We start from the raw sequence: 26464 nt of genomic DNA, 5'->3' as shown, positions 1-26464 counted from the left end.
GATCAGATCATAGTCTTAAAAAAGGAGATTTTATTAACAAAACAAAAAGATACACTTGGCAAAGCAGACTTGGTTGCAAGATGTTATAGAGCAACTAAGAAAAACAGATTAAAGCACCAAGAATTGCTTCTCTGGGATTCACTTTAGTTACAGTGTGTGTGTGGGGGGGGGGGGGGGGGGGGCACATGGTCTCAGCAAAGAGCAATTTAATCAAACTACAAAACAAAATAAAAGAATCTGACTGCATCTCATTAAACATTCCCTATCACTTGCATATCTATATCTTCAAGATCCAGTCCATTTCAAGGCATGGGTATTCCTATTCTAGACATGAGTATTCCTTTTCTAGGCATGAATGTTCCTGCCAGATTCAATTCATCCCCTTCCCTCTCCCCCTTCCCCTCCCCGCATCAGTTACTGGTTTGACTCCCACAAAAGAGCTGCAACAGACGGTGTTTCCTTGATGTCTTTAGCATCCCTTATATATTGTCTACACATGCCAAAATTATCTTTTTTCTTGACTGTGGAATGATGGCTTTTTGGCTATCTCTTACTTTCTTGTTTAAAAACTACCAATGTTCATTCCGATTTTTTTTGTCTACAGTTTTTCACCTAATGAAATTCATTCTCTGCTCAGCTTTGGGAAATAAGCAAGAAAAGCAGAGTTTGGCATCTAGAGGTTCCTCCTTTTCAACAACACAACAACAACAACAACAACAACAACAAAACAGATCAAGCTCCCACACAGTAACCTGGGACAATTACACACAACCTGCTGAGCAACCCTACGAGGCAATGCTTCCCCTCTCACAAGCCCAGAGTCTGACTGCAGCAAAGACACTTTTAGTAAAAGGAAGGAAGGAACTTTATTAAGGTGGGAAACCATGAAAAACAGGGTTCGTACACAAATACCTTGGGCAAAAGACCCGCCTCAAAGGAAATGAGGAACAGAAAGTTCAACTACTAAGGGTACATCTACACTAGCCCCCTAGATCGATCTAGGGAGGCTAATGAGGGCGACCAGAATTGCAAATCAAGTCCAGGATTTAAATATCCTACACTTGATTTGTATGTTCCCGGCTGGTCGCTAGTTTAGAAATTGACTAGCCCAAAGTAACTGCCTGCGTCTACACGCGGCAGTGAAACAGGATTCCGATTTAAAGCCCCTAATTCGAATTAGCTGGTAAACCTCATTGCAGGAGGAATACCAGCTAATTCGAGTTGGGGCTTTCAATCGGAATCCCGTTTCACTGCTGCATGTAGACGTGGGCAGTTACTTTGGGCTAGTCAATTTCTAAAATGGCGACCAGCCAGGAACATGCAAATCAAGCGTGGGATATTTAAATCCCGGGCTTGATTTGCAATTCCGGTAACCCTCATTAGCCTCCCTAGATCGATCTAGAGGGCTAGTGTAGACGTACCCTAAAAGTCTAACATCCACTGTAAGAACCTGCTGGGTGGCTCCTGGCTCAGCTCACCTCAGAGGGCGCACTTCTCACCTTATCTTGGGGTGGGAGCACAATCCAACATATGTGAAAACAACACGTTTGCTGTGGCCAGATCACAACACTTCCACTAAAGTTATCAAAAGCTGGTACAAAAGTGCCAACTTGACTGGAATATAAGAAACAATTTATACAACAAGCACCTATTTATGGCTCTAGCATGGTAACACAAATGCTAGTTGGTATAGATCCACGAGCTTTCATTGTGATCTACAAATGTGGTGCGTACAATCAAAGCTGCCCAAGCAGGTACCATCGGTTTCCATTTCAAACACTGGCAGGAGAGCAGGGCGGCTTTGGCTCTGGCAAGCCCCATCCCTGTGATTTGTGCTAGAGAGAAATGAGCAACAGAAATAGGAAAATTTAGAAACCGGCCGTCAGCTTCAGAGCAGCAGCGTGGATCAGGATGACGGATCCTCCAAACAGTGAAGGGCTCATCCCGCCGGGGAAGGCGACGCCTCCTCTGGTAGCTTGTTAATAAGAAAAAGTGGATCAGACAATGGATAGGAAATAATTCCACAGGGACAGAGATCCTAGAGCTAGAAACAGCTAGTGGAACTTGTTTATGCCAAAGTGACAGAGTTAATCCATTTTCCCTCCGCAGGGCACCCCAGCCTGGGACTTACCTGGGACATTCACCTCTCTGGAGATATATTTCCCCTGCTTCCTCCCTCTCTAGGCTGCTTGTTCTCTTACGTGAATCATTGGTGAGCCCATTTCACCCAAGCCAGCCCCAGAGACTCTGATCAGAGTAGGCCTGAGCAAAATATGGCCCGTGGGCCAAATCCAGCACGACAAGCCAGTGGATCCTGCCGCGGATGCTTCATGGTGCCCCAGGCTGGCTCCCCGCTTGCCTCACCTGGCCCACACACTGCTCAGAAAAGTGGCTGCAGAGCCATTTCTCTTTTAAAACAGTGAGCCTGGGGGAGGGGGAAGGCTTCAGACACTGGTCCCGCCCCCAGCACAATCCCATTGGCCAATCTCTGGCCTGAAATCGACCAGTGGGAGCTGCCTGTTTGAATAATAGGCAGCCACAGAACTCCATGCTCCTTGCTCTTGGAGCTTATAGTTATTCACAAAGCACATAGAGCCCTGCAGTCTGTGTAGGGACAGGGTGGAGCGGGGCAGGCAAGGAGGCCTTTTTGGAAACGTGCTGGGCTGCTGGCCAGGAGTCACCCAGGTAATTCTCCTGGCCAGAGCCTGCCTCTGGCATCCCAGCCCCTCCCTTCCCCAATCCTGTGCCCGCCCACTACTTCCTCCCTACTCCACATACTCAAACCGTCTGATCCCCTCGGCTGTGTCTAGACTGCATTCCTTTTCCGTAAAAGGGATGCAAATTAGACACATTGCAATTACAAATGAAGTGGGGATTTAAATCCCCCCCGCTTCATTTGCATAAACATGGCTGCCGCTTTTTTCCGGCTCGGAGCTTTGCCAGAAAAAAGCGCCAGTTGAGACGCGGATCTTTTGGAAAATAAAGTCTTTTCCGAAAGATCCCTTATTCCTTATTTTCACTCAAATTCCCTCCCAGACCCCACACTCCTTCCTGCACCCCAATTCCTTACCCCAAGCTCCCTTCTGAACCCAATATCCATCCCAGACCCCGCACTCCCTCCAGTAATATCATAGAAGATTTTGGCCCTCGACCATTTTCCAAATTCTTGGAGTGGCTCTCTGTCAAAAATTACTGCCCACCCCGGGTTAGAATTTCTTATCTACTGCATTCTGCAGTCATGAGTACTCCAGTCATGTACTCCATGTACTCCAGTCATGAGTAATAAGGCCGTGAGTCTGTGGAACACTTGCTGCAGACAGCAGTAGTATTTTTTCTGATGGGTTTTTTAAAATGGCTTTAGGGTCAAATGGACAGCTGCGCAGAGAAGGGCTGTTCCCTTTCGTGTGAGATTTTGATATTGCAACATTTCGTTTTGTCCTTGTTTCTATCTATATGTACAAAAAAGTTCTTCCTAAGGGCTCCACCCACTGCCTCAGGCTCCACCCACTGCAAAACCACCTGGTAGCCCAGACTGGGCAGATATTACCTCCCTGCAGGAGGTCCAGGGGGTGGAGGCAGTAGCTCCTCGCTGTGCTCAGGGCTGCGACACTCCAAGACCCAGCGAGCAACCTCCACCTCTGGCTGCCTCGGGTCAGGCCTGGGTCACTGACTGCCCGGTGGTCCAGTCTCAACTCCTCCCCACCTCACCCCACCACAAAATTAGTTCAGCTGTGCCAGCTTTGGCTTCCTATGGAGGAGGGAAGGGAGGAGAAAGCCCCAAGACTCCGTGCCGGGGAAGCGCAAACCGGATCCAGCCTGGAGTCTTGGGGCTTTCTCCTCTCCCTCCTCCCTCACAGGAAGCCGGTGCAGGCGCGCTAATCTTGCGCAGAGGGGAGGGGGAATTGAGACTGGTGCACTGGGCAGGAGGTGGCCCAAGCGCTCCTGGCCCTGGCTCAAGGCAGCCAAAGGCAGCAGTTCCCCGCTGGGTCCCTGAGCATTGGTGCCCCGAGCGCAGCAAGGAACTGCTCCCCTTGCCCCTACCGCCTCCTGGCCCAGCCTTGGCCCTGCTCCAGTGGCCATAGGGGGGCTGAGAGGTTGGGGCTGACTGCGACCGGGAGAGGGATGGATGGCAGAGAGGTGGGGGGGAGGCTGGGGCTGGCTGCATATGGAAAGCGACATGGGGGGTGGGGTGGGCCAAAAGGCCAGGGCTGTGACCAGGGAGGGGGGGTGGCGGGACCAAGAGGCTTGGAGCTGGATGTGACTGGGGAGAAGGATGGGGGAGCTTTGGAGGAGCCAAGAGACTGGGATTGGCATGGCCCCTGCTCCCCCCCCCCCCTCCAGCAGCCAGAGAGGTAGGGGGCAGAGAGGCCGGGCTGGCACGATCCCCAGCCCTCACCCTCCCATCCCCAGTGGTCGGGGGGAACCTGAGAGGCCAGGGCTGGTGCAGTCTGGGCCCTCCCCAGCAGCCAGGTGGAGAGCTGGCCTTGTCTGCTGTTTCCCCTCTGCAGTGGTCAGGTATGGCATGGCCCCCGGCCCCCCCTTCCTGAAGGCTGGGTCTGGCGTGACCTCTGGCCCTCCTCTCCCCTCCACAGGGTCCAGAGGGGTAAGAAGCCAAGTCCCAGCCCTCTCTGGTAGCTGGGAGGAGAGCCATGTATACCTACCCACAGGGATTGGCACGGCCCCAGTGGCTAGAGAGGTGGGGAGCTGGGAGGCTGGGGCTGGTGTGACTCAGACACTTCCCAGCATCCGGGGGGAGTGAGAGGCCAGGGTTTCCTACCCCCACAGACAGGGGCATTGGCGAGTGTCACGAGTATGGGACATTGCCCCCTAGTGAAATGAAAACCAAAAATTTTGAAATTATTCACACACGGCCCTGGGGCAGTGCACCAAGCCGGCTGTCCCGGAGTCAGGAGCACAGGAGATCTTGGGATCCATGACTCCTAGGCATTGCTATTGCAAAATTCTGATGAGAAAATGTTTCATCGAGATTTTTCTGACCTGGTCTGGAAAAACAGCTGTTTGGTCTTTTCAGTGGCTACGTGTATTTCCCCTGGGGCCTCGTTCTGAGAAGGAGGGTTGCTGGGTTAGGGAATGCGTGTTAAGCTTATAGTACAGAAGAGTGAAGATGAATATTTAGTGCTCCATTCTCCCTACATTTTCCTTTCTGAAATCAACGGCACACAGAATTCACTGGGACCTGAAGCTGCTCCAAGACAGTCTTGACAAAAACTGGATAAATAAACAGAATCTATAGTGAAACCCACTTATTTCTCAACTGGTTTCATGTGACATGTTTGCCCGTTGGGGTTGCTCCTGGCTCTGCACTTCAGCACAGAGGGCAAGTCATTGTCAAAACAATGCAAAGGAAAAGTTTGTTTCTTACCAGTGTTGTTAACACACGTTTTATTCTTCTCTCCTATGGTACAAACACAGGGTCAGTGATGTGGGATCTGCCCAGGTTGAATTTTCAACTTCATTCTACTGTGTCCATAGAAACCTGGTAATTGTCAGACTGGATCCCACCCACAGGCTGCATCACGGGAAGCTGCAAGAAATCCCCTACTGGACAATTCTAGAACTACCGACTGTGACGTAGTGGGGGGGCTGTCTGCTCTGTAACCCGGGGTTCCCCTGCGCTGTGATGTGCGATTCCCACTGACTCACCCACATGTGGATTGGCCCGGACACCTAGTCCCAGCCTGGGCAGTTAGCAACACTCTTCCCCGGGAGAGAGACAAAGGAAGGGAGGCGGAGACAAACACCTGGCTGGGGGGCAGGGCCTGGGAGCGAGACAGTTTCTGGCTCAGAAGCATGAAGGGAACAGACTAAGATGAGGGTTGAGGGGGGGAGATGGACCCCCTAACCCAAGGGGTCTGAGGCTGCCAGGCCCTGACTCCTGTAACCACATCACATCTATGCAGTGCTGTATCCTGGAGAAGCAATAAACCCTCTCTATTGTACAGCTGGCGAAGTCTGTTCTGGCTGCTATGGGGCTGCAGGATTGGAGGGTCCCCCATCGGCCATTACAGTGATATCAGGGGTGGGATGCACTGGATTGAACTTCCGGCAGAAAGGGACAAGGTACAATACAAGGAAGGGGCTTGCAAGAGCCAGGCGTGCTGGAGGCAGAGTGAAGCGATTCCTGGGTGTCGTGGGGCGCTGCAGCACTCAACTGGTGAGTCTATACCCCGGGGATCAGCGGAGAGATGGCCTATACCCAGCTCCTGAAGGCAGACCTCGTGGGGCTGTGCAGAGGGAGGAGCCTGGCCATAGGGAAAGCAACCAAGGCCCATCTGATTACCCAGCTGGAAGAGAATGACCAGCCCAGGGGCCGGGATCCTGTCCCAGCGAGGAGCAGCCAGACACCTCCTAAGAGCATCTCAGGCCCTCGGACTGGAGGGAGGGCTGGAGTCTGCCAGAGAGACGCGGTGCCCACCAGGCCGCGCGCCGCCAGCAGTGGTTCATCCAGGGCGGGGTCCATCCCAGCGGAGCTGCAACGGCTGGAAATTGAGCTGCGGATGAAGGAATTGGAGGTCTAGGACTGAGAGAGGCAGCGGCAGCATGAGCTGGGCATGGTGGAGCAGAGAAGCTGAGGGACTTCAGCTGCAGTGAGTGGGGAGGACCCCAGGGAGTCTAGGGCGGCTAGATGCTTTGAGAAGCTCATGTTGGCCCAATGTAAGAACATGGTTCCTTAGCCTGTGAACTGCACCAGATTCCCCCCAGCAGACCGGCTGCAACAGTTCAGCCCCCTTGCTGGATCAGGAGGTCGCAGGGGTGCTCAGCCAGCTGGAGAATCTGCAGCCGGGTGACTACGAACGGGTCAAAGAGATCCTGCTGCACAAGTTTGGGCTGACTCCTGAGAGGTACAGGAAGAAGTTCTGGGGGGTGCAGAAGGAGTCAAGGGAGACCTATGTAGACATGGCCTCCCGCCTGGCGCAATACTGACGCAAGTGGGTGTGTGGGGTTAGAGCCCAGACCGCAGAGGACCTGTTTAAGCTGATGATGCTGGCACAGTTCTATGAAGTATGCCCTCCCATCCTGAGGCTGTGGTTCAAGGACCAGAGGCCAGAGGACCCCAGGATGCCGGGACACTGGCAGATGAGTTCACGGACAGCCAGTCTGGGTGTGAATGGGAGAGTCCCGGAGAAAAAAGGAGCCCCGAAGAGAAAGGGAATCGCAGAGGGACAGGGTTCTTGGCTGAGCAACGAAGGAAATCACCCAGGGTATGTCTACACTACAAAGTTAATTCAAACTAACAGCCGTTAGTTCGAGTTAACTTTCATAGGCGCTACACACGCAAACCGCTAGTTCCAACTTAATTCGAACTAGCGGAGCGCTTAATTCAAACTAGGTAAACCTCACTCCATGAGAACTAACGCCTAGTTCGAATTAAGTAGTTCGAATTAAGGGCTGTGTAGCCACTTAATTCGAACTAGTGGGAGGCTAGCCCTCCCCAGCTTTCCCTGGTGGCCACTCTGGGCACCACCAGGGAGACTCTTCTGCCCCCCTCCCGGCCCCGGAGCCCTTAAAGGGGCACGGGCTGGCTACGGTGCCTGTGCCAGGTGCAAGCCTGCCAGCACCCAGCCAGCAGACCCTGCACCTGGCACTGCATGAGCCAGCCACCCGCTGCCACCCAGCCCTCCGCCTCTTCCCGGGACCAGGCTGGCGGCTCCCAGGAGCCTGCCCGGGGCCGCAAGAGGTGGGCGCCCACCTGGTCTAGTGCGGAGATTGTGGACCTCATTGATGTTTGGGGGGAGGCCTCCAACATCCACGACCTCCGCACTAGACACAGGAAAGTGGCCGTCTAGGGCAGGAGAGCTGCCAGCCTGGCCACCAAAGGCCACATGCGAACCCAGGAGCAGATTTGCATGAAAATCAAGGTGGTCCAGTGAGACCCCAACCCTGAGCCCTGAGCTTAGAACATAAGAACATAAGAACGGCCGTCCTGGGTCAGAGCAAAGGTCCATCTAGCCCAGTAGCCTGTCTGCCAACAGCGGCCAACACCAGCTATCCCGGAGGGGATGGACCAAAGACAATGACCAAGCTATTTGTCTCGTGCCATCCGTCTCCAGCCTTCCACAAACAGAGACCAGGGACACCGTTCCTACCCCCTGGCTAACAGCACTCCATGGACCCAACCTCCATGACTTTATATAACTTCACTTTAAACTCTGCTATAGTACTAGCGATCACAGCCTCCTGTGGCAAGAAGTTCCACAGGTTGACTATTTGCTTTGTAAAGAAGAACTTTCTTTTATTAGTTTGAAGCCTGCTACCCATTCATTTAATTTGGTGTCCTCTAGTCCTTCTATTGTGGGAACTAATGAAGAACTTTTCTTTATGCACCCTCTCCACACCACTCATGCTTTTATAGATCTCTATCATATCCCCCCTCAGTCTCCTCTTTTCCAAACTGAAAAGTCCCAGTCACTTTAGCCTCTCCTCATATGGGACCTGTTCCAGACCCCTGATCATTTTAGTTGCCCTCTTCGGAACCCTTTCCAAAGCCAAAATATCTTTTCTGGGGTGAGGAGATCACATCTGTATACAGGACTGAAGATATGGCGTACCATAGTTTGATACTTCCCCTCCTCCTTCTTCCCCTGGCTTTCCCCCTTCCAGCTCCCTCCTCCCAGGTTTCCCCCTCCCCTCTCCCACCCTCTCTCTTCCCCTCTCCCACCTCCTTTTCCCAGTCTCCCCAGAGGTTAATTCCCCCCCCCCCACCTCCAGTGTTGATTAAATAAAGAGAGTTTCTATTTTTGAACACACGTGTCCTTTATCTTTTACATCAGGAAGGGGGGCTAGGGAGAGGTAAGTGGAAGGAGGTGAGGGAGGAATGGGGCATGAGCCCCCGATGGGGAGGACTGGGGTGGCTCTGCGGGCTCCTTGGGGTGAAAGCTCTCCTGCAGGGCCTCCTGGATCCTGACAGTCCCCCAATTGACCCCCCCCCCCCAGATGGCAGCCTGCGGCAAGTGCAACCGGGCTGATGGCGCTCAGGGCACTCCAAGTCAGGACTGCTTTGCTGTCCCTCATCGAGGTAGACAAGCAAGCGGAGAAACCCTGAGAACTGTCTGTCCGGGGTGGGGGTCGGGTCCCTTTAAGCACAGCCCTCGGCTAGCCTGAGGCAGCAGCTCCACACTCTAAGTCCTAACCTGATGCCCTGCCGGCACTGGTTCCGGCCAGCCTTAACTTCAGTTCAGGGTCCACTCAGGGTACGTCTAGACTTCAAGCTTTTGTCGACAGATACTGTCGACAAAACTTCTGTCGACAAAGAGCGTCTGCACTACATTCAGTTTTGTCGACAAAGCAAGCTGCTTTGTCGACATGGTAGTGTAGACGCAAAGGACAGTTTACATGCAATAACACCTTCTGTCGACAGAAACTCTGTCGACAGAAGGCGTTATGCCTTGTAAAATGAGGTTTACCAGCGTTGACAAAACTGCTGAGTTCTGTTGACGTTATGTCAACAGAACTCAGAGGTAGTGTAGACGCAGGTATAGTTTTGTCGACAAAAGTCCACTTTTGTCGACAAAACTCTGTAGTCTAGACACACCCTCAATGTGGACATGCTAGTTCGAATTAGCAAAACGGTAATTTGAATTAGTTTTTAGATCTAGATGCACTAGTTCAAATTAGCTTAGTTCGAATTAACTAATTCGAATTAAGTTAGTTCGAATTAGTGCTGTAGTGTAGACATACCCCTGCAGGGTGAGCCTAAGAGGCAAGGACCAGCCATCTGTACCCCAGAGAAACAGCCAGGGCCTAGACGGAGCCATCCCAAAGGGGCCCGCAGGACCTAACCCGCCATCATGATATCTGACACTCATCTGACCCTGAGGAGCATAGACAGGACCTCGTTTAAGGTGCCCGTAGCCCGGGTGTATCTGAAATGGGGGGGCTAAGGAGGGCCCCAAGGAAGTGGGGGTGTACCAACACTTGCCCACGGAGGTGCTGATGGGGAATGACCTAGAGGAATGGCCAGATGGATCCCACAGGTCACCACCCATAGCCAGAGCCAGCGAGGGGCTGGCAACCCTGACCCAGGGAAGGGCTCCCTGCAGGGAGGCTCAAGGGCCCATCCCAGCAGACACAGGGCCCAGCAAAGCTAGAAGCCCGGAGCCAGGCAGTGCTGGGGAACAGGTCCCTGTTCCTGCCCCAGATGTGGAATTCCAGGCTGAGGTGCAGGCAGACCCCTCCTTACAGATGCTGAGGGACGGGGCTGGCCTCCGCGCAGCTCAGCCCCTGGGGAAAGGCTGCCAGGAGAGATTCCTGTAGGAGAGGGGATTCCTGTACAGGCAATGGTTTCTCTCTGGGAAGGTAAAGGCATGGGGGCTCCAGTAGCAGCTGATCGTTCCCCAAAAGTATCCCCACAAGCTGCTGTATCTGGCCCATGACATCCCATTTGTGGGGCACCGGGGTATCTGGCGCACCCAGCTGAGATTGCTCCGAAACGTCTACTGGCCAGGGATATTTGCAGCCGTGCAGTGGTACTGCCAGTCCTGCGACTCATGCCAGAGACTGGGGAAGGCCCAAGATGGGAGGAAAGCTGCTTTGAGGCCCTTACCCCTTACAGAGGAGCCATTCCAGAAGGCAGCAATAGATATAGTGGGGCATGTCGGCCAGGCCACCCGGACGGGGAACAAATACATCCTGGTAGCAGTGGATTTGGCTACCAACTACCCTGAGGCCGTAGCTCTGTCCTCTATTGAGGCAGACACGGTGGCAGACGTACTGCTGGCCCTTTTCAGCAGGGTGGGGTTCCCCCAGGAGGTCCTCACAGACCAGAGATCCAACTTCATGTCAGCCATGCTCCTGTGCTTATGAGAGAAGCACGGGGCCCGGCTCACCTGGGCCCCACCGTATTGCTCCCAGTCCAGCAGGCTGGTGAGGAGATTCCAGGGGACCCTGAAGCAGATGCTGGAGGCCTTCATCCACTGGCATCCATAGGACTGGGACAAGTACCTGCCCCATCTGCTGTCTGCACACAGAGAGGCACCCCGAAGGTCTACCAGAGTGCAGAAGGGGGGAGGACCCCCTGGGCTTGCTGAGAAAGTTATGGGAGGGGGAGACCTCCCCGAATGGAGCATCGGGGGTGGAGGATGTCCTGGCTTTCCGGGAAAGGCTCGCTGAGCTCTTGGGCCCAGCCAGAGAGACCCTGGGCAGAACCCAAGGGAAATGGAAGGGCTGGTACAACTGCAGAGAGTGGGTCCACGCCAGCCCCAGCAAAGCCATGCAGCAACCGGACAGGGGGGAGCTGGCTCCTGCAGGACAGCACCATGGCAGGCCGAAGCCACGGAGAGCGCCAATGTCACCACTGCGGCTTTAGCTGGCAGGGGGCCCGAACTTCCGCAGGTCACAAGTAGAGTGACCCTGCTCGGTTTGCTCTCGGATGAGGAAGAGATGTGATGTAGTGTGGAGCCAGTGCCGGACCGACCCATAGTTGTGCCCTAGGCAGCGGGCACGCGGCGCATGCACGGCCCCGCCCCCGGGCGTACGGCGCCCCTTACCACTTCAATCAGTCACCCCCCATAGATTGGTGCCCCGGGCAGCTGACCGGCTAGCCCCCCCTTAATCTGGCCCTGTGCGGGGCTCCCTGCTCTGTAACCCGGGGTTCCCCTGCGCTGTGATGTGCGATTCTCACTGACTCACCCACATGTGGATTGGCCCAGGCACCTAGTCCCAGCCTGGGCAGTTAGCAAAGCTCTTCCCCGGGGGAGAGACAAAGGAAGGGAGGTGGAGACGAACACCTGGGCAGGGCCTGGAAGGGAGGCAGTTTCTGGCTGGAAAACATGAAGGGAACAGACTAAGCTGAGTGCTGACGGTTGAGGGGGCGATGGACCCCCTAACCCAAGGGGTCTGAAGCATCCTAGCCCTGACTCTTGTAGCCACATCACGTCTGTGCGGTGCTGTATCCTGGAGAAGCAATAAACCCCCTCTATTCTATTGGCTGGCGGAGTCTGTTCTGGCTTCTATGGGGGAACAGGATCAGGGAGTCCCCGATGCACCGTCACATCGACACACAGGATAAGTTTCTTTCCCAACCTCTGCAGTTAGTGACTGCCATATGTCCTATACAGGGACTATAATCTCTTTATCCTATGTAACATATCTGTGGAGATTCTGTCTGTATAAATGACTACTTTTTTTTGTTTTTAACCTACTGGGCACATGACCTTATGGAAATCTTGTGGCACAAGTTTACCCTACATTATCTAACAGGACATTCCCGTTTACTAGTTAAAATATGTTGCCTTCAGTTTATTCATGTTTTATGAGAAAGGGGAAATGGCGCTCTCTGATCTGACACTGTCTCATTTATTATTTTGTATGTTTCCATCATGTTTCTCTTATGAGTGTCCCTTCTGCTAATTAAACCATTTCAGACTCACCTGTAGAAATCATGTAAACACTTTTAGAGCTAGTGTGATCAGATCCAAGCCTCATACCCCAGGAAAGGCTGCCCCACGGGTTCCTATAATGGTGCTGTGATATTTTCACATAATTCTCCATCCCATTGCTCCTCAGGCTGGCTAACATTTGTTTGCTTTACCAGCCTAGCAGCACACTAAGCAGAGGTTTTCACTGAGATTGTCACTGAACTCCCCATGATGATGGCCCAGTCTCTGTCTGGGTTGGCCCAGCTCATTAACAACCCAGTGACGTTGTTTCTCCCAACATGCGACACCATGATTGCCTGTCAGTGAATTTCACCTGACGTGGTGTTGCCCATTCATGCAACTTGGTCACATCACTCTGAAGTTCCTCACCATCGTCCCTAGCTCTGACTGCCTGAAATAAAGTGCCAACCACACGCTGGGCCAACTGCCTGCTCCCTCCCTGCAGCCTACTGTTTGGCTGGGCCCTGTCTGAGAAGACACAGCCGCTCTGCCAGGCCCTGTAGGGGGCATGTGTGTGTGTAAAACTCACAGCGGTTTGGGGCCTTCTCTAGTGAGCCCCTCGCCATGGTGTCTAGGCTCCTTCTCTGTTCTCAGAGAGCGCTTGGGGCCCGGTGTCCACCCACCCCAGCCTGAGCCCTCACTAGCTGCAAAGGTCATGGCAGCTCGCCTCCCCCAACACTGGTGGCAAGTCCCCATGACAGGGTCTCTCTCATCAGGTCTCCCTGTAACCCTTTCCCTGGGGGATTTCTCCTGTTCAACCCAGTACTCACCGCCCAGGTACGCGCAGTTAAAGTGGTTGCAGGTCTGTTTTGTGCTCCGGAGGACAAATATGTTATCCTTATCTTCTGTAAATATCTCATGGATTGGGATTAACACTTCTTTTTGGTTTGGGTTGTATGAGAATTCACTGATATCAACGCCGAAGCACGTGTGGATGGTGAAAACTGTGGAGGCGCCAGATGGCCCCTTCTCAGCAAATTTCTTAGCTTCTTGTTCATCAAGAGAGGAAGAAGCAAACTGTCCAAACCTGATAAAACCTTCTGTGTGCTTATATTCATCGGGAACCCCCCGGTACACCATCTGATCACACTTCCCACGTAAGAGCTGCAAGGCTCTTGTCAAATAATAGTGAAAGGCTTTGAAATGGAACTTGGCCATGTAATGAGCTTGAGATGTCCCGTTCCCTCTCACTGCCTGATTAAATTCAGTTGAAAAAACTACATTGTCCAATGGAGTGCTGTTAGTATAGGCTACAATGGCTCTTCCATACTCATCTTTAAAGTTAGTAGGCAGAGAGAGTTTTGGTTTTACACTTGCCCATTTTGTTTTTGAATGATCCCACACGTTTTTCAGTCGATTGTTCCAGGATTTTTCTTTCTCTAGCAGTTCAGATGCATCATTATCCATTTTATCAGCGCAGCCGATGTATTGGTCATCAAAAGCATTAGGCATCATGTTCAGCACCACCAGGCATTTTACCTGGGAGAATAAAGGAAACATATGGTCACCTTAGCATTGGTGTTACAATAGAACAAAGAGGTCACCCCCTAGACCAGGGTTACTCAACACTGGAAGCACCAGAGGCCACAGTGATACTCATAGCACATGCCGAGGGCTGCAATTTAAGTGTGGTTGCATATACATGCAAATATATGCAAATAGCCTCTTTCACACTGATGTCCCTCAGGGTATGTCTACACTACAGCACTAATTCGAACTAACTTAATTCGAATTAGTTAATTTGAACTAAGCTAATTCGAACTAGTGCATCTAGACCTAAAAACTAGTTTGAATTAGCGTTTTGCTAATTCGAACTAGCATGTCCACATTGACTGGACCCTGAACCGAGGTTAAGGCTGGCCGGAAGCAGTGCCGGCAGGGCATCAGGTTAGGACTTAGAGCGTGGAGCTGCTGTCTCAGGCTAACCGAGGGCTGTGCTTAAAGGGACCCGACCCCCACCCCGGACAGACAGTTCTCAGGGGTTCCCTGCTAGCTTGTCTAACTCGGTGAGGGACAGCAAAGCAGTCCTGGCTTGGAATGCCCTGAATGCCCACACTCGGCACATCACAGCACTTGGCCATCAGCCCGGCTGCACTTGCCGCAGGCTGCCATCCGGAGGGGTCAATCGGGGGGCTGCAGGAGAGCTTCCACCCCGAGGAGCCCGCAAAGCCACCCTAGTCCTCCCTATCGGGGGCTCGTACCCCATTCCTCCCTCACCTCCTTCCACTTACCTCTCCCTAGCCCCCCTTCCTGATGTACAAAATAAAGGACACGTGTGTTCAAAAATAGAAACTCTCTTTATTGAACAAAGCTCGGGGAGACTGGGAAAAGGAGGTGGGAGAGGGGAAGAGAGAGGGTGGGAGAGGGGAGGGCAACTAAAATGATCAGGGGTTTGGAACAGGTCCCATGTGAAGAAAAGCTAAAGAGACTGGGACTTCTCAGCTTAGAAAAGAGGAGACTGAGGGAGGATATGATAGAGGTCTATAAAAGCACGAGTGGTGTGGAGAGGGTGCATAAAGAAAAGTTCTTCATTAGTTCCCATAATAGAAGGACTAGAGGACACCAAAGTAAATGAATGGGTAGCAGGCGTCAAACTAATAACAGAAAGTTCTTCTTCACAAAGCAAATAGTCAACCTGTGGAACTCCTTGCCACAGGAGGCTGTGATCGCTAGTACTATAGCAGAGTTTAAAGTGAAGTTATATAAAGTCATGGAGGTTGGGTCCATGGAGTGCTGTTAGCCAGGGGGTAGGAACAGTGTCCCTGGTCTCTGTTTGTGGAAGGCTGGAGACGGATGGCACGAGACAAATAGCTTGGTCATTGTCTTTGGTCCATCCCCTCCGGGATAGCTGGTGTTGGCCGCTGTTGGCAGACAGGCTACTGGGCTAGATGGACCTTTGGTCTGACCCAGTACGGCCGTTCTAAGCTCAGGGCTCAGGGTTGGGGGTCTCACTGGACCACCTTGATTTTCATGCAAACCTGCTCCTGGGTGGCCAGGCTGGCAGCTCTCCTGCCCTGGACAGCCACTTTCCTGTGCCTAGTGCGGAGGTCGTGGATAAGGTCCATGATCTCCGCACTAGACCAGGCGGGCACCCACCTCTTGCGGACCTGGGCAGGCTCCCGGGAGCCGCCAGCCTGGTCCCAGGAAGAGGCGGAGGGCTGGGTGGCAGCGGGTGGCTGGCTCAAGCCGTGCCATGTGCAGGGTCTGCTGGCTGGGTGCTGGCAGGCTTGCACCTGGCACGGGCACCGTAGCCAGACCGTGCCCGGGGGGGGGGGGGCAGAAGAATTTCCCTGGTGGTGCCCAGAGTGGCCACCAGGGCAAGCTGGGTAGGGCTAGCCTCCCACTAGTTCGAATTAAGTTGCTACACAGCCCTTAATTCAAACTAGTTAATTCGAACTAGGCATTAGTCCTCGTAGAATGAGGTTTACCTAGTTCGAATTAAGCGCTCCGCTAGTTCGAATTAAGTTCCAACTAGCGGTTTGTATGTGTAGCGCCTATCAAAGTTAATTCGAACTAACGGCTGTTAGTTCGAATTAACTTTGTAGTGTAGACATACCCTCAGAGCGGTAGACAAGCAGCAGAAGCTGAGAAATAGCCATCTAAGGGGATCCCTTTAAGCTCGCGTCTCAGATAGCCTTAGGCAGCAACTCCCAGAAGTAACTGCTGACCTAATGCCCTGCCTGAACTGGTTCCAGGTGGACTTAAATGCAAGAAAGCATCTGATCAGTGTGGACGCTCTCTTTCAAAATAGCAAATCGCTACTTCGTTGCGCTTTTGGTGTGTAGATGCTCTCTTTCTAAATCAGCTTTTCCCGAAGAAGCTTGCAGTGTAGACGTAGCCTAAGACATGGTCTCTGCCCCTAGGAGCTTATCTCTAAACAGAGAGGGAAAATGAAAAGTGGGCGAAAGGAATGGGACACAGAGGCAGAATCCTCAGTGTGTTCTTTTGCAAATGTCATCTTACTTCCACAACTTCGAGGGTGGGGGTGGTATGCAGTGGATTTATAGTTTCCCTGTAATAACTAATCAATGCTGTCTGATGCCCTATATATTGGGATGCTAACTGATCTTATTGACTTGGTTTAATAGCATCTGTTGGGAAAAAGAAGCCGAGCTGGAGAGAAGGGCTCAGGACAAGCTGCTTCTCAGCAAACACTGCAGGGCTGTTAGGGGACAATGGCAGGACTAGTAACTTTGAAGATTTTGGCTCCTCTAGAACTCACCTGCAGAGCTGCTCTGAGCCAGGCAGGAAGAGGGTTGGGAGGGCAAGTGATCAGAAGATCTGTGGCAGGTTGAATAAAGAACACTCTCTTAAGAGAGGGGAAAAAGATGCACCACTGAGTACTGATTCTGGAAAGGACAAATCACAGGGGCCTGAATACAGCAGAGCTGCTGTGTGAGCACAAAAGATATACCGATGATTGGTTCCTGCAGCCCAGGGCTCATCTGAGCTTGGGAGACTCACAGGATTCCTGCCCAGGAGCAGTAAAGTCATGGGGCCTGACTCCCGAAGCAATGCACTCAGAGACCAGCGAGCTGTGTGTCCGTGACAGAAGAGTTTCTAGTTTACTGGGGCTTTGTTAGAGCACTGGCTGCCATGTCTGCAGGTGGGAAGGGGTAGGAAGAAAGGCAGGAAGGGACACATTAAGAGGGATGACGTAATGGGGAATAAGGGCCATAGAAGGGAAGGAGCTAGAAGAGACTCTGATCCCAATCTAACTCCCACTGGAATATCTAGAAACCACTCCCCCTCTGTTTACCAAATGCGTGTGGAAGATACCATTTCATAGACGCTGATGGCGACCGCCACGCAATGGGACCTTGCAGGCACCATGCCTGGGAGATCGCGTTGTTTGGAGGACACCATTTTGCTGGCAAGTGTAGAATTGCACTTTTGACCTGCCCCGGCGGGAGCTGGGTCAGGCCAAGCATATAGCAAAAGGTAGGACAGGGGGAGGTGGGAGGGCAGGGAGGGTAAAGCTGGGAGATAAGGGAAGAGCCGGGGGTGACTGACACCCACAGCCAATCAGAAAGGGGAAGGAGAGCCCGGCAGGGCGTGAGTGCGTGTGCAGCGCATGTCACATCACAGGCGGGTGTGAGAGAGTGCGTGTGGAGAATGGGGGCTATGTACCACACAGGGCCCAGTTCAGCAGGGTATTTAATCCTCTGCCTCATTTCCAATAGGGGAGTAGCCCCCACTGACATCCGTGAGATTCCTCACATGCTTACAGTTAAGCACATGCTTACATGCTTTGCTGGATCGGGGCCAGCATGTTTTCACAAAGTATAGGTTGAACCTCCTTGATCTGGCACCTCCTTTGGCTCTGTGTCCTGTGTGTGCGACGGCAGCCAGTCCCAGGGTGCCCCAGCCCTAGCCCCTCACAATGGAGCCTGCACCTGCTCCCAGAGTTTCTCGCTCCTGTCCCCATGTGGTGGTGGCAACTGTTTCCAAGGCTATCTACCCCAGGTCACTGACCCTGCAGGTTGCCACTGACCAGACCAGCTCTACTCCCAGCCACTCTCAACTTCTGGGGCTGGGGTTGGGGCTGGGGCGGAGACTCTACTCTAGCAACATCTGTGGTCCTGCCAGACTAGGATGTTGCAGGACCAGAGTCCCAGATGAGAGAGGTTCAACCTGTATCATGAACAGAGATGTTGCTGCAGAAAGAATTCAGGGTGATGTTCTTGCTGTTCTTTACAGCAGCCAGCACACACGGCTGCTCCCTGTTACCCCTCTCGACCCTTTCTACATCCAGTTTCTGGTACTGCCTCTCACACTGGGTCTGCACGCAGTGATTTTCATATGCCCTTTCCATGACCTACAGTGCCCAGTAACATGGGGGCTGTGTCTACACTGGCCACTTATTCCAGAAAAGCAGCCGCTGTCTACACTGGCCGCTTGCTTTTCTGGAAAAGCACTGACGATCTAATGTAAAATCGTCATTGTTTTTTCGGAAAAACTATGCTGCTCCCGTTCGGGCAAAAGTCCTTTTTCCGGAAAAACTGTTCTGGAAAAGGGCCAGTGTAGACAGCACAGTAGTCTTTTCCGCAAAAAAGCCCCAATCGCGAAAATGACGATCGGGGCTTTTTTGCAGAAAAGTGCGTCTACATTGGCCACGGACGCTTTTCCAGAAAAAGTGCTTTTCCGGAAAAGCATCCTGCCAATGTAGACGCGCTTTTTCCGGAAATACTTATAACGGAAAACTGTTCCGTTTTAAGCATTTCCGGAAAAGGGTGCCAGTGTAGACGTAGCCAAAGGTGCTTCAGCTCTGATTGTGCTAGAAAAGGATGGGTCAGTCTGTTGTGTGTCACACTGGGACAAAGATTAGAGAAGCAATTTCTCAGCACTGCTGTGGTGGGTTGTACAAACCCCACCCTGGTTAACCAGGGGTTAATAGGAGCCTGTGCCTTATTAGGCTGCTGGGTGGCACCTGGAGGGGTGTTAGTCACTAATGCAGTCGCTGGAAATGTCCCCTCTGGGGCTAGCGGCAGAGAGAGGCCTGGATCCAGAATAGGAGGATCCAGACAAGAGCAGGCAGGGGGCAGTGAAGCCTGGGCCCAGGGGTAGGTTGGCTCAGGCCAGGAGAAGCCAGAGGCTCTCATGATTAGGACCCTGCCAAATTCATGGCCATGAAAAATGTGTCACAGACCATGAAATCTAATGTTTTGTGAGCTTCTACTCTGTACCAAACAGATTTCATGGGCGAGACCAGCATTTCGCAAATTGAGGGGCCTGGTCCTAATGAGCTAGGGGAGTCACAAGGTTTCATTTTGGGGGTTGCATTATTGCCACCCTTACTTCTGCACTGCCTTCAGAGCTGGGTGGCCAGAAAGCAGCAGCTGACCCAACTGGGAAGGTGCCAGCAGCAGCACAAATCTAAGGCTGGCAATACCGTACCAGGCCACCCCTACTTCTGTGCTGCTGCCTGTAAAGCTGGGAAAATAGAAGATGGCAACTGCTGATACAGGCAGCAGTGCAGAAGTAAGTTTGGCAATACCATCCCAGGACACCCTACTTCCATGTTGCTGCTGGTGGCAGCTCTGAGCTGGGCTCCTAGCCAGCAGCTGCTGCTCTTCAGCTGCTCAGCTCTGAAGGCAGCTCCACAAGAAGATGCATTGCAGAAGTAAGGGTACCACAACCCCCCTTCAATAACCTTGTGACCCTCCTCAAGTCCTTTTTTGGTCAGAACCCCTACAGTTATAACACCATGTCATTTCAGATTTAAAAAGCTGAAATCGTGATATTTATGCTTTTTAAAATCCAATAGCTGCGAAACTGACCAAAGTGGACTATGACTTTACTAGGGCCCCAGTGATGGTTAAGCCCAAGAGGCCTTTAAACTGGAAAGTGAGAGTCAGAGGGGAGAGAGGGAGACCTCTGCAGCCCCCCCCCTCGGGCAGCAAAATGTTCAAGCTACATCTACAATACAAGGTTTTTGCGCAAAATCCGGCGGAGCGTCCACACCTTAAGCGTGCTTTTGCGCAAGTAAATTGGCAGAAGAGAGGGCTTTTTGCGGTACAGTTATTCCTTTCCCCACAAAGAATAACTCCTTTTTGTGCAAGAGTTCTTGCACAAAAAGGCAAGTATATATGCTTCACAGGGGTTTCTTGTGCAAGAAACCTCTATGGGTTCGTCTACACTTGCCCCCCTAGTTTGAACTAGGGGGCCAGTGTAGGCCTACCCTATGGGAAAAAGCATGGGTGCTCTGATGGCCATTCTTTGAATGGCCATCAGAGCTTTCTTGTGCAAGAGTGTCCATGTGACAAGAGCACATCGTTCTTGCGATGCACATTGAGGTCTGGATGTACTTTTCCGCAAGAAATGTTCCACAAAAGTCTTCTTGGGCAAAAACCCTGCAGTGTAGACGAAGACTCAGACATCTGAGGAGAACAGTAAGGTTCCTGCAGGGTGAGGAGAGAGCCTGAGAGGGGCAGAAAATGGTGTAAAAAATTGTTCTGTTCCTGTGGGATCACACTGGTGGGTCGGGGGAAGCCCTGAGGATCCAGCCCTGACAGAAGGCTGAGGCTGGAGAGGCTGAGGGGAGACAGGCAGGGAACAGGCTGTGGTAGGAAGATGTCCAGGAAGGCAGCAGCAAGGAGTCTGATGGAGCCGTGCCCTGGTGCCCAGACCAGTAAGAGGGCTGCATCCCCCGACCAGGCACTGGGGACGGTGACGAGGGACCTTGATTAGACAAAAGCCATCAAAGCTGGTCTCAGTGAGCTAGGCCCTGCCTCAGCACAGAGGGCTGCACCAGACGACCTCGCGAGGTCCCTTCCATCCCTGCACATCGGTGGGTCTAAGGCAACCTGGCATCCAACACAGCCTTGAGCAAAGAAAACCCAGAGAGCTTCCCTGGCAAGGCTCAGGCACTTACCTGGGCAGTTCCCAGCCAGGTTTGCAGGCAGAAGTACGTCAAGGGGATCAGCAGAGACCTCATGATGGTTCCAGCTCCCCCGTGCGGCTGTGGGAGAATCCACCAGGAGAGTCAGTGGAGATTTGGGGGGAAAGAACATCACAAAACTAACCATCGTCCTGCTTGTGTCCCTGTGATCCGCTGAGCACGCTCAGGAACGGGGGTTTCCCAGGCAGGAGTAGCTCCTTTAGGGATCGCAGCCCAACCATCATGTGGTGTGGTGGGGGGTGACCCTGGGATACCACTATGGGGGAATGGGGCCAGTTATGTGGGAATCCTGCTTTCACCCCCCGGAGGTTACATTTCCCTAACAGTGGCTGGGGATGGGACTACGGCTCACAGCGCTGTCGTGCTTTCTCTTCTCTGCACTTAGGCTGCACAATACACAGAAGCCAGTGGCCAGGCAGGTCTGTGGATCGTGTCATAGAGAATGGGGCTAAAATAGCGACACAGTTCGAGAGTTCGGTGCTTCCTGCAAGGGCCTTGTCACGTGTTTGCTTGGCAGCTTGTCCTCCGGCCTCACTGCTTCCTTCTGCTCCTCGGCTAACGGAGCGGTTAACCACTCAAGTCTGTCCTACACCTACGGGTCCCAGCCACATGCCCTCTCAGGGGCAGACAAAAACAAATCTGTCACTTGGACGGGGACCCAAACCCCAGCCACATGGCCCACCTGGAGACAGCCAGCAAACTGACCTGCGCATGAGTCACCAAATCCCTTTACCTCCATACGCCCCTAGTGCACCTGGTGCTCTCTCCGTCTCTCCTGCTCTGCTGCTGCATGGGGGAAAACTCGCTTTTAACAGGCATTACCTGAGGGGGAGGGAAGCCTGGGATTCCCAGCACAAGGGAGGTGCCAGAACCACTGAGGCACAGGGCCTCTCTCTGCCAAGCTAGTGAGTCTTCTTCACACAAGCAGCCGAGCGTGGGACTGGTTCTATAGAGGCTGGGTCAGTTCCCTCACCCAAGAGGAAATGGGTCCTAGCTCATGTCCCGCTCTGAGGCTGGGGGAGGGAGGTTACCTGTGCCAGGGAACGTACTAACCACTGGGCTAGATGTTAGGAGGGAAATCCTTCTATTCCCTCCCAGCCCCTGCTTTTTGTGAAAGCTTCTCTCTCAGGGCCCAGTTTGACAAGTTGTGGGGCCCTGGTCACTAGAGCCAGACCTGAGGGGGGGTCTGTGCAGGATATGGAAGTAGCATTTTAATTCCCCCACCGATTTGGCCTTGGCCCTCCTCCCCTGCTCTACCAAGGTTTCCGTTCCTCTGCCTGGCAGGAGGCTGCAGGGTGCTTGGCAGAGACACACACAGCAGCCTAGGGAATTCTTTCCTGCAGACATTCAGGTATTAGACAAGTTTACAGACCTATAGGGCTTGGGAGCAGCTGAGCAGGGGATCCCATTGGGGGCCCGATTCTGGGATTTAGGAGGCTACCGTGGCAATGAGGGATGGCTAGAGATCAGCTGCCCAGGGAGTCACCAGGAAGAAATACACAGCATTTTGCCTGCGAGGGGCACCTAATTTAAATAAAATAAATGGAGATTGCCTATCTCCTAGAAGTGAAAGGGATCTTGAAAGTTCATTGAGTCCAGTCCCCTCACTTTACAGCAGGACTAAGTACCATCCCTGACAAATTTTTGTCCCAAATGGCCTCCGCAAGGATTGAACTCACAACCCTGGGTTCCTCTGTTTAGCAACAGTTCATTGTGGTGGGTGTATCAGTGCAGGACAGAGCTTCACCATGAACAAAGAGGGATGTTTGCCCTCTAGGGGGCAGTGATGGGCAGCAGGTTTCATAGGCAGGGGAAGGCATTGCCTTCCCAAATGGTCAGCCTGGCCTCACCCACACCGCGCCCCCAGGACGGCTACTGTAGGTGTAGTGGGGGTGGAGGGCTGCTGCTCCCAAGCACTCTCCTGCTATATGTTCTGGGGCTGGGGCGTCTGGGGCCGCCTGCCCTCCTCCCTCACTGTGCTGCTGGGGGGAGGGCTTGTTGGATCCCATGCGGGTGGGACCTGGGCAGAAGAGGCGGGGCTGGGGCAGGGCTGGGGCTTGCCAATATCTATGTAGCTGTGGACAGACTAAGTGGATTCTTTGTTTTCACTCCCTAGGGTTGCAATATCCTGTAGCTTCCCCCCACCCTGGAAGCCTTTCTAACCTTGTAACAAACCAGAGATCGAACATCTACTCAGTGGAAACCTCTGGGCTTTGAATTCTGTGCACCGAATGCTGCCCTCTCAGACTGTAATCTGTGGTACAGAAGCATCCCGGGATCCCCACCTGGAGTCCGTCCCTCCCCTGAGGAGTTTGCTCATAGACAAAGGCTGGGAGGGAAAGAAAACAGAGTTGCCTAATGAGATGGCCAATGACGGAGCAGGGATGAGAGCGTGGATCATCTAGTTCATACCCCAGCACCTTATCTTCAGTACGCAGTACCTCCCTGACTCATTTGCATTGTACCCGTGGTGAACTTTGTCTCATTCGCTCTTGTTTGCATGTACGATGTATTGCATTTTCCAAATACTGTACAACAAAGAGACCAGAATACACAGGCATGTCGCTTCCCCTCCCCTGTTCTCCCCCCACCCTTAGCTGAGCCCTTGTCACTTCCTGGGTGTGTTATGATGAAGTCGGTAGTTTGGTCTGTTTGTTGTATTTAGAAAAACTGATTATTTTTCAAGCTCTTCATTAATCATAGAGCCCTTGTAGCCATACAGACCCTCCCCCCATATCATCCATCTTATTTGCCTCTCTGAGGTTCCTGAAGCATACAAGACAGAGAAGGAGCAATAAAATCAGCATAGTCTATGCTGGCTCATCTGATCCTGAGAAGATGAAAACATAGATATGAGGAGAGAACGATTAAGGCAATAAGCTGGCCTCGAGGCTGCGAGAAGTGCCCGGCTGGCACCCATGTTGATACGAACACACAGCCGTCCCTGGGAGAGGAATCCCCCACTGAGAAAAGAATCTCCAATACTTCCATTTTAATCCTCTCAGCTCTCTCTTACAAGTGTAAATTAAGTTCACAACTCCCTTGTAAGAACTGGTCTCACAAAAGGCAGACCAGCACTATTTGGCATCACAGATAAGAAAGAGAAATACGTGACCCCAAGGGTATAAAGAGAATTACAGCAGCACACTCACTTTTGAGTGTCATTCTACTCTCTACCTGCTGGTCGGGTTAGGTGTTTGACCTCCCGAGGTTCTATGGGGACGCCCACCTCGTATTTTCATCTTTCCTAGGAATTGAGGGACCGGCCCTGGCCTGACACGCTGGAGTCGAGAGGCACAGAAGGGGATACAAATTGTACCTGGATGTGGTCCTTTGTCTTAAGTGTACACAGACTAAGAGCTCTTTAAAGGTTAAGCTGTTACTTGGTACTATTATTTCTGTTTTTTCCTATCTTTATCTTCTTTGTAACCATTTTTAAGATCTATATTTTGCTAGCAGTTAAGAAATAGAACAATAGCCATTGCAACCATATGATTTATAAGCTTCCTCAATAAACCTGTAACTGTTTAAGCTTTAACCTGACTCCTTCAGTTGCTGTAACAGAATCAGGCACAATTTAAAAGAACTTCAGCCGGTCTTAAGGGACAGATATAGGGAGAGCTTGGGCGTTTGGATTTGTGTCACTCCCAGGTGGCAGATCCGTTGGGGCACTTCTCAGCCTCCCCCAGGCTGCCCGCTGCGAAGGAATCACAGATTCTAGCAGCTAAAATCTGAAGTATAATAAGCTCTCCCTGCAAACTTATTGGGGCACTCGTCAACCTCCTCTAGGTTGCCCGCTGCAAGGGACCCCAGTCTCAGCAGTTGAAGTCTCGGGTGTATAGCACACACACACACACCACTCACTGCACTAACCATCGGCTGACAGCCCTAAAACTCCAGGCATCACTGTTTGGTGGGATGCACTTTTCTGGCTTTGCCAGGTGAACATGTAATGGACCCCACCCCCCAGGCCTGCTTTATGAAATGGACTCACGGACACAAATATGCAGAACTCAGAGATTTGGGACAAATTGCCTCATGTAACCTCCCAATCTTCATGTCTTAATCCACTGGTCTGTTTATCTTATTTTGGTGCATGTATCATTCTTGTGTGGACAGTTAGGTCTGTACATCTATGAAGTATGGAGTGGTTCATGGTTTTAAATGTACAAATGAAATCCATCAAGGGTGTTGCCAATGCTTGGATGCCTCAATGTCTGGGCAGTCATATGTAAACACCCTCTTTTGTGCTTTAAATCTCAGCAGTGGTTGTTCTTAGAAAGTCACATGTCCACCCCAACTGGCAGTAGTGGACCAAGTAATTTTCCATGGGAAGGTGGTATCAATAAAAAAAATGGGAACTATGTTTTTCTTTATGTTTGGCTGGTGTGGCACTCCCAAGAGGATGAACCAAAGACCCCAGGGAGAAGGATTTTCCCCAGTTTAGACGTGTGGCTGGAACAGAAACAGTTTTTGGGTGAGTTTGTAATAAGTTTGCACTGAGGTTTTAGTGTTGGGATTAGCGAAGCGTTTTCTGTTATTTTAAGTTCATATTCTACTTTGCTCTGCCTGTTCTCACTTATAACCACTTAAATCCTACTGATGTACATAATAAAATCACTTTTATTGACTATGAAGCCCACTGTAAATAATTGTTACCTGGGGGAGCAATCAGTGTGCACATCCTCGTTTCATTGCTAGAGGGGGCTTACCTAAAAATTCATTGGGGGGTCTGATCCCATTTGGAGAGTAGTGTCCCAGGAAGCTAGACCCAAAACTGCATTTTCCTTGGACCTGAAGGCTACGTCTACACTGGCATGATTGTCCGGAAATGCTTTTAACAGAAAACTTTTCCGTTAAAAGCATTTTCGGAAAAGCACGTCTAGATTGGCAGGAAAAGCGTCCGTGGCCAAACTAGACGCAGTTTTCCACAAAAAAGCTCTGATTGCCATTTTCGCAATCGGGGCTTTTTTGCGGAAAATAGTACTGTGCTGTCTACACTGGCACTTTTGCGCAAAAGTCTTTCGGAAAAAGACTTTTGCCCGAATGGGAGCAGCATAGTATTTCCAGAAAAGCACTGACAATCTTACATGAGATCGTCAGTGCTTTTGCGGAAATTCAAGCGGCCAGTATAGACAGTTGGCAAGTTTTTCCAGAAAAGCTGCTGATTTTCCGGAAAAACTTGCCAGTCTAGACACAGCCGAAGAGTTTCGGTGTCTGTACTGCTCCTTGGAGTGCAGAGAGCAGTGATCTCTGATCTGTGTCTTGGCTGGGGGAGACCAGAGAGCTGGCCCAGCAGGACAGGGTAGTGAAAAGCCCCACAGAGTAGAGAGGGGAGTGTCAGTGGCTTTGTCAGCACTCTGGGAAGAATCCCCAAAGGGTCGTCTGTGACCTCACCCTGTCACAGAATCTTTTAGTCCCCAAAGCAGATTTGGAGCATGAGCCAAAGCACAATCCAGCCTGCTGCCTAGGGCGAAGGCAACACAAGGGTGTGCAGTGAGGTTAATGAAGAATAAGACTAGAAAGAGGTTACTTTACCTGCCTTCCAAGTGGCTGTGGTCTCCTAGCAGGCTGCTGACCCAAGTAAGAAATGGCTGCAAATAAAATATCTGCAAATCCTACACTGCAAACATTTACACCACAGGAAACAGTCCCCTCTCCTCTT

The 26464-nt window shown here is 51.9% G+C and overlaps 2 protein-coding genes across 3 annotated transcripts in view; both read right to left on the bottom strand.

Annotated features, from left to right (window-relative positions):
* The window catches only part of LOC112546380 (ecto-ADP-ribosyltransferase 5-like), a 77400-nt gene that overhangs the window by 22803 nt on the left and 28133 nt on the right, over nt 1–26464 (bottom strand). The window lies entirely within an intron of this gene.
* Nucleotides 1694–26464, bottom strand: LOC102452536 (ecto-ADP-ribosyltransferase 5-like). Its single transcript, XM_075919666.1, has 5 exons — nt 26338–26464; nt 20773–20859; nt 13169–13877; nt 5384–5416; nt 1694–1975 (listed from the first exon to the last, which is right to left on the bottom strand). Exons 2-5 carry the CDS (start codon nt 20833–20835, stop codon nt 1869–1871), a joined length of 912 nt encoding a protein of 303 aa, XP_075775781.1. The 5' UTR covers nt 20836–20859; nt 26338–26464; the 3' UTR covers nt 1694–1868.

Source organism: Pelodiscus sinensis, chromosome 1 (assembly GCF_049634645.1).
Source record: "Pelodiscus sinensis isolate JC-2024 chromosome 1, ASM4963464v1, whole genome shotgun sequence".
Taxonomy (NCBI): domain Eukaryota; kingdom Metazoa; phylum Chordata; order Testudines; family Trionychidae; genus Pelodiscus; species Pelodiscus sinensis.
This window is presented reverse-complemented; position numbering and strand designations above follow the sequence as displayed.

Excerpts from the sequence above, each read along its gene's own strand:
- LOC102452536 (XM_075919666.1), bottom strand. The coding sequence starts at position 20,835 with ATGAGGTCTCTGCTGATCCCCTTGACGTACTTCTGCCTGCAAACCTGG. Across the intron at positions 13,878-20,772 it reads CCTGGCTGGGAACTGCCCAG|GTAAAATGCCTGGTGGTGCT; the intron begins GTAAGTGCCTGA and ends TTATTCTCCCAG. Across the intron at positions 5,417-13,168 it reads TAACTGCGCGTACCTGGGCG|GAGAGAAGAATAAAACGTGT; the intron begins GTGAGTACTGGG and ends TTTGTACCATAG.